Below are 7,773 nucleotides of genomic sequence, written 5' to 3' on the forward strand. Positions count from 1 at the left end.
TGTGGTGTTTTTATACAGAAAGTGTTACTTTTCTGAGGGGAGAAAGACTGGAACGTCGAGAGATGGATTTGTATTTTATTTGGAAACTTTACAATGCGTCTTTGATAATGTAACTGTTACACATTTTTAATTCAAAATAACGTTTGAAAAAAAATAGATTTTGTTTTGAAAGGTACGTCACCTGACCGTGAAGACTTCCGGCGCATGCGCCGTGTAATCTCCACTCCGGTAAAGATGGCGGCGTGCAGCGGCCGTGCGGCCCTGTGGAGGACATGCAGCTTGCTCAGACCTGGATTCAGACACGGGTCCCCTGGGCTCCTGTCGGGCTTTTGCCGCACTCAGAGCTCCGTCAGCGGGGTCCTGTTGCCCCGCACCTCGCTGTCCAGCCCCCCGTGGCCGCAGACCGTCCCGGTAGCGGCGGAGGACGAGCGGAGGCGGCACGCCGCCGTGGTGAGCACCGTGAACCGGCTGCTCGAGAGGCAGGACTTCGGGCGGCTGTTCGCGGTGGTGCACTTCGCCGGGCGCCAGTGGAAGGTGACGGACCAGGACCTGATCCGGATCGAGAACGACATCGAGGCGGAGTGCGGGGACCGGATCCGGATGGAGAAGGTGCTGCTGCTCGGGGCGGAGGACTTCACGCTGGTCGGGAGGCCGCTGCTGCGGAGGGACCTGGTCCGGGTCGAGGCCACCGTGCTGGAGAAGACCGAGTCCTGGCCCAAGGTCCACATGGTGTTCTGGAAGAGGCACCGGTACCAGAGGAAGAAGATCATCGTGCAGCCGCAGACCGTGCTGAGGATCAACAGCATCCAGCTGGCCTCCACCCTGTCCTGAACACCTGGGACTACTGACTGGACAGAGACAAACCACCAGCTGTAAATGTGGAGTATGTGTGAATTTCTATTGTATATTAAAGATTTTGTGTTTTCAGTGTGTTCTGAAGGATCTGGATGATTTTTTATTTTTTTATTTTTAGGTTAAAGCAGATGTCAAACATGTGGCCTGTAAGCCAAAACCTGCCAGACAGAGAATCCAATCCGGGACTTTATTTACTCCCACATTTTTCTAACGGGATGCATCGATACCACTGATTTAAAGGAGGAGTACTGACCTTTATCCACTTGTTGATACAGACTACTTGAATCCCATAAAGGTAAACAGGAAACAATACAGCAAAGCCGTGTTTCCACAAACTACCTCTGCATTGACACTGCACTGGCCTGAGTGTTTACCTCCTGTGTGAGAGACGTGCGGATGAATAGAGAAACAAGGAATACTTGTATCAATGAAAGTCACTTATTACTAAACTCAATAGCTTCATAAGAAAGTTAAGCTAGTTTTTCATTCTACATCAAGATTCTGCAACTTTTCTGACCCTCAAACTGCCTCGCCCTCCTTTCTACACAGATGAGAAAGTTTCACTGTTCATAACAAAACCGGTTCATTAAAAACTTAGTTTTGATTTGTTTAGCAAATAATTTTGTTTTGTATCTTCTCTCCAAACATTTCAAACTGCTTTAAGTGGATGATGGTGTTTATATCCTTTAGAACCTCTGTCTGAAGATCGTCATTCCATCCACACTCAGTTAAACTTTATGTTCCTCGCAAGACTTTCATTTCTCAAGTTTAATTCAATACTGTAAACACCTGCAGGGAGAAGATCCAGACAATGGCACATTTAAATTAATGAGCAAATGCATAGTGAAGTATAAAGCTTGAGTACACCTTTAACTTAGTAAATACTCACTGGACCAAGTAAAAAAAAAAAAAAACACCCACGACACAACAGATGCAAAAGGTGTTTTTTATTGTGAACCCTGACTGAGAAGTCTCTGAAAAAGGAGAGATTCCTCCTGAAGGCACTGCTCAACATTTCACTGAGACAACAGAGCTGGAGAAGATGAAATCAGGAGCGTGTCCAACAGGCGGAACGAACCGAACAAAGATCCCAAAGCAAACGCGAGCGAGTAGCGTGAACAGGAAGTCACAGATCAGAGACTTTATATTAGAACTCTAAATTAAAGAAGTAAAGTTGACATTATGCAGTGTGACACTCTGATAGAGAAGCTAAAACTGTTGGAAATGAAGCCCGTTTTTCTCACTGTTGGGCATCAAGTGCTTGTAATTTGACACCGGCCTCTCCAAAATCCACCCAGTGATGTGTTACTACTGAACAGAAAAGTGAAGAAATGAAGAAGAATGTGAGTTCAGCTCATCATGCAGATCAGGCTGCTGACTGCCAGCTCATTCTGTATTCCACACACCTTCTAAAGCTGCTCTGTGTGTGTGTGTGTCTGCATTAATGCAGACTGAGTGTGCTCCTGAGGGGCAGCGCTGAGGCTTCTGGAACATTCTGTCCACCCGAGCAGCAGCAGACACGAGCTCAGTGATGCTGCAGTCCAGCACATCCTCTGCTCTAATAACGTGGCGTTCGACACGATGGAGCATCTCTCAACCCTCGGAACAGCCCGGTGTAGTTCAAAGGAGCAGCCACACTTTGATTTGGGGCAGTAAAAACCAAGGAAGCTCAAAAGTTTGCGGACAAATACACCCTGAAGGTCTCTGAGCTCTTGTTGTTTCGCTATTATTACCTCTGACCTCCACTTCCATTGGTCTCTGAAGATCAAACTGAAGGTAGCTTTGATTTTCCACCAGCTTTTAAATGATGTAGCGGAACAGAGTTCATCCTGTTCCACGTGTGTAATGCTGGGGTGAAACTGGAAAAGCTTGTTTGTCCAAAGGAAGAGACATCCTTTCTAAACATGGAAGTGTGAGTCCTGGGGGAAACTGGAAGGTTGCATTGAGAGAACAGACTTGGGTTTGCAGATCAGCGAGTGTGATGGTCTGCAAACGTTAAATTCAACCTCGTCAGTGACTGACAAGACTTTAATGAGATGTAAATGAGAAGTCTGTCACACCTTTCAGAAAAACAGATTCTGTGAAAATGAAGACGCTTTCATGTCCAGTTAAATAATCTAAACACAACTGCTTGTAAAAAAACAAACAAACAAACAAACGAGCCCAAAGAAAAGGACACACCAGGTCAAACCAGCCTCGTTCCAGTTTGCTGAGCAGGAGAGAGTTAAGTGTGTAAACTGGAGCGTGACTGCGATCAGTTTACCAGAGTGCAAAGACCAGAAACGGTGGACGAGTTAACTGTTCCGTATCGTGACGTCAGACAGTTTCTGTAGATTCAGACGCACTCGCAGGTTACAGCTACGCCTGTTGGCCCCTGACGTGCTCACCGTCTCCAGCTGATGACGTCGGTCAGCTCATCTCCAGGTGACGTCAGGAGTCGTCCTTTTCCTTTTCGTTTCAATGTTCACAGCTTTTCCACAGATATCTGGAGTAGAACAAAGTTGCTTTGCTCACCTGGTTACTACCCACGCTCTCGGGGAGCAACAGCAACACGTTAAGGCCTCATGTCGGATGACCTTTGACCTGGGCTCAGGAGGACGGAACATCTAAACACGGCACTCTATGCGAATTACAGTTATCTTCCCCCTTCCTGTCACCAGCAGAGCTTTTCTGGTGCGTCACAGGCGACTTCAGCACAGTGATTCACAAGTCTAAATCTCATTTTAACTCTTGTTGATCAAAGAGCCAGATTTCTCCCTTGAACTTAAGGAAGAGCGTTTCACCCTGATAACGGGAGGAAATCATCTTCTTTAATTCATCACAAACCAAAAAAAACAAAACAAAAACAAAACTTTCTTCTCTTAATTTTCAAAACAGAATCTCCAGAACAATCTTGAGGAGTCCGATCAGAATGGTCCAAAAAATGGACTCCTCCTCCTGAAATTCCTCCTCGGCTGCCTGAGCAGGCTTCTTTCCGTCGCGACCGCTTTCAGGAGGGTACGGGCTCCTCTTGAACGGGTCCTGGGGCACCCCCTGGTCGTAGAACACGCGCATCTCAAACTCGCTCTCCCGGTGCGACGGGTGGCCGTAGATGGCGATGCCCACGGGCCTGCTGAAGTCCCCCGGCACCACCACCATGTCCTGGCCGCACGTGGCCGACTGCAACTTGTAGACGTCGAAGCTGGGGTGCAGCGTGCTGTCCGACACGTACAGGTCGGCGTCCCCCGCCAGGCTGCGCATGTGCAGGACGATGCGGCCGTCGTGGTTGAGGCGCAGGTAGCTGTAGTTCCCCGCCCCGATGTGGCCCTGCACCACGTGGAGCAGCACCCAGTCCTCGGGGACGCCGTCGTCATCCTCAGACGGGCTCAGGAAGCTCCACGCCTGGGACAGCAGGAGGACGACGGCGAGCAGCGCGCTGCGGCTCAGCGTCATGCTGAAGGCATCAGTCAGTTGCTCCCTGGACAGCCTGGAGGACGCAGCGAGGCAGAGGAGTACACGTTAGATCCCCGCAGTGTGGAACGTCATGGCGGAGGAGTACGCCATTGGGAAGAACACGCAGCCACATTCGTTTTTTGGTAGATTTAAATCTCATCCGTCCTGGTCTGAGAAGAACAGCTCGATTATGGCAAAAAAAAAAAAAAAATCACAATTATTTTGGGCAATATTGAAATCACGATTATTTACATGATTATGTCTTTGAATTTGGAACTTTTATTGAATATGTTTAAAAAAAAAGGACTCCTGTTAAATATATAAAACTATCTTGTAATGTAGTAGTAAAACAAACTGTACTGCACTGTATGGATGCACCGATCCAGGTTTTTTGACGTCTGATCCGACCCCGATACCCAACTTTGAATATCTGCCGATACGATATTCAGAGCTGTGTTTGCTTTAATAATATTGTCATTGTTGATTTTACATGAGGCTGTAATTAACTCCTCTCTACAGTAAAGTATGAAATGTACGAATGTTTGCATGTATTCTCTCAAAAGGCAACTTGAGGTTAGTATAATGTCAATAAAGGAAGCAGTACAAACTATTTTGTTCACTTTGGACAAAGCGGGGGTCTGCATGACGTCATCATCTCACAATGAACGAGTTCTATCTTTAAAACCCCAGAATCACTTGATTAATTATGAATATTTGAAGATATTGACTCTAAAGGAACATCAGCAGTGTGAGGCTGTTAGATACTTCAAGTTTAACCTTGTAACTTACACTTGTTCTCAGCCCTGAAAGCAAAATGTAAAATCAGGTTTGGGGAACAAAAAAGAAAGCGGTGGGGAAGATGATTCACATTAAAGTGAGATACCATCAGTGTGTTTGTTCTAATTGAGTTCAGCACTGGCTGCTGTTGTTACAATCATCTGTTTAGTAATGAGCAGGACGAGAGAGGAAACCTGTACCAGACGACTTTACGTGCACAAGAACGTTGAAGGATTTCATGTGAGCGCAGCAGGAAGGAGCTGTGTGTGTATGATTGACTGACTGAGCCCGCCCACAAAAACAAGCCAAAGAAGTCTAACCAGAAAGACTCAGTCAGTACCGATACACACAAAAAAAGAGCTTCAACATCAGAAAACAACCCAGGATGGTATGAAATGAGAGTTTTTACATCTGTTTTCCGTTTTTAACGGACAAAAAATTCAAACAGATGTCAAACTCATTTTATTTCAGTGGCCACATCCAGACCAGTTTTATCTCGAGTGGACTGAAGAAATAGTGCCATAAAAACCTTAAAATGCATTCCTTCTCATGGTGGAGCGTAGACATGATCAAAATGTCTATATTTTCACAAAATCAAACAATTACTACAGTTACAATCTCAATGTCAACATGAAGGCAATTTTAATGAAACCTTATGGAGTGAAAACAGTGTTGTGTCCCCTTCTCTTAAGACATTTGTTTGGTTTTTTTTTATCTATGTTTTCGTTGAAATGTTTTACCATTGGTGGTAAATCACCATCGGTGGGTCTCATGTTTGACACCCTGATCTAAAATGACACTGTTTAGTTACTGCCTGACATCAAGGTGTGGACATTTCTGTTTGTATATTTTCCTACATGAAGACGCTTTTTTTTTTCTATCCAAGGAAGACTTCGTACCTGGCCACAGTAAGATAACACCAAAGAACTACAACACTGATCTAGATTTAACTGATCTGGAGAATCTGGAGGCTGTCGTCAACCGGGAAGATAATAAACAATTCAGGAGAAGTTAATAACTCCATCAATAGAATAACACGTAGAAAAACACCCCTCAGTTCAAAACAATGCCGTATAAACATGAACCTCGGCTTTCCAACAGAGTGCAATCTCATTCTATTTTCAGTGTTTGTAACAGCTGCTGATAGTCTGAATTTACTCTGGGATGAATGAATGAATTCATCAAGGGCTCACAGGTTGATCTTCAAGTCACGCTGCTCTGTTGGAGATAGTCCACATGTAAACAAGTTAAGTTAACTCCCCGTTACACTGGCGTGGCATTAAGACAGGTGATATTATGGGATGGATGACGCTTCCTGTGTTGTTCCTGAACACTTAGACTCAAAGTCCTCCAATAGAGTTAAAAATAAACCACTGGCCCTCCTGCCCAGTCTGACCTTTGATACGAGGGAACGCTGACTTCACTGAAAACGACTCCACGGCTTTAACAACGTTACGACTTCAACGTAAACAGAGTTTGTAGCGTCCCATCTCAACATTGGTTGTTTCACTCCTTCTGCGAGCAGCTAGCAGCCAACACAACAGTTAAAAACCTGCAGCAACCCACCCAAGGAGCCACCACCGCAACGTTAAACGACACACCGTTAAATAAAAGCCGTGTTTGCTCGGAGTTTGATACTTATTGAGCTTCCGGATTAGCCTCTTAAAATAGTTCGTTAGCGTCGAGAAGCTAATGCTGCTGCTGGCTTCTTCAGCCTGAGACAATGAAGTTACGGAAATGAGGCCGTGGATGATGTAAATTAAAACTCAATCTACAGGTTATGGCTGGACAATTTAAGGTATTAATACGACACAAAAGGTTAAACGTGGTTTATTACTCACTGAGCTGCCGCTTCTTCAACATCTTCACAGCAAAGTTCACTTCTTCCCCACTTTACGAGGCGTCGATGCTGCGGCGGACCGAGAAACAGCGCCGACGGAGATTGTATGGAGGAAATTTGGAACTACACATGAAGTTTTTTTTCAGTTTGTTACATCTGTTGCTTCAATTAGTTTTCATCTTTTTTTACGTTTTTGATATGCCAAGGCGTTGTCATTATTATTATTAATAAATGACATTGTTCCCTCGCATTAACTTCAGGGAATTACTCATCTCGTTCCTTTGCATTATTTCTTTTCTCTATGGCCACTACGGGACTCCGTACTTGAGTGACTGTTTATTATATAGAATCAGTGCCACACGGTTCTGCCCCTTGCTGTGTCCAAAAAAAACTTGCGTTTGAAGTTAGCCCCAGACGTTAGATGAACCTGTGTGAATATCTCTCTGTGGTGACTTGTACTTGGTTTTCACACCGGAAAATCAGCTAAGATCTGCTCTGAAACTGGACAGAAATGTATGAAAGACTGAAGATACACTGCCATCTAGTGGCTGAAAGGAGGCCCTGCAGACAGTTTACCACCATCCAGTATGGAGTGAATCAATAATGCAATGTAAAGCGTCTTTGAGTGTCGTTGGCGTTATATAAAACTCATGCATTATTATGTTAAACCCAGATCTCACTGATCCGATTGATCATGAATATCAATGAAGTGCCTCTTTGTCTACCTAAATTGGAGCATAACACTGCAACATAATCTGGTATGGTCATCAGATTCCTGTCGATAACCTCTCACCTGCATCCGTCAGCCAATGAAGCAAGAAACATCCAGAAGGGACAGACTCCATCAATAATTCAATTATTATGAATTA

General features: G+C 44.9%; 3 protein-coding genes across 3 annotated transcripts in view; 1 reads left to right on the forward strand and 2 right to left on the reverse strand.

Annotated features, from left to right (window-relative positions):
* Positions 1 to 7,773, reverse strand: part of LOC308148835 (histone H3.2) — a gene marked incomplete at its 3' end in the record, with an annotated part of 132,954 nt that overhangs the window by 65,652 nt on the left and 59,529 nt on the right. The gene's annotated exons all lie outside the window — the stretch shown is intronic.
* Positions 225 to 942, forward strand: mrpl21 (mitochondrial ribosomal protein L21). The gene has a single exon (XM_080494278.1). The coding sequence runs from the start codon at positions 235 to 237 to the stop codon at positions 829 to 831; it is 597 nt and encodes a 198-aa protein (XP_080350404.1). The 5' UTR covers positions 225 to 234; the 3' UTR covers positions 832 to 942.
* Positions 1,788 to 6,964, reverse strand: cUnh6orf120 (chromosome Un C6orf120 homolog). The gene is made up of 2 exons (XM_080518396.1): positions 6,906 to 6,964; positions 1,788 to 4,321 (listed from the first exon to the last, which is right to left on the reverse strand). The coding sequence occupies exon 2, from the start codon at positions 4,285 to 4,287 to the stop codon at positions 3,724 to 3,726; it is 564 nt and encodes a 187-aa protein (XP_080374522.1). The 5' UTR covers positions 4,288 to 4,321; positions 6,906 to 6,964; the 3' UTR covers positions 1,788 to 3,723.

Source organism: Blennius ocellaris (assembly GCF_963422515.1).
Source record: "Blennius ocellaris genome assembly, chromosome: 3".
In the NCBI taxonomy this organism is placed as follows: Eukaryota; Metazoa; Chordata; class Actinopteri; order Blenniiformes; family Blenniidae; genus Blennius; species Blennius ocellaris.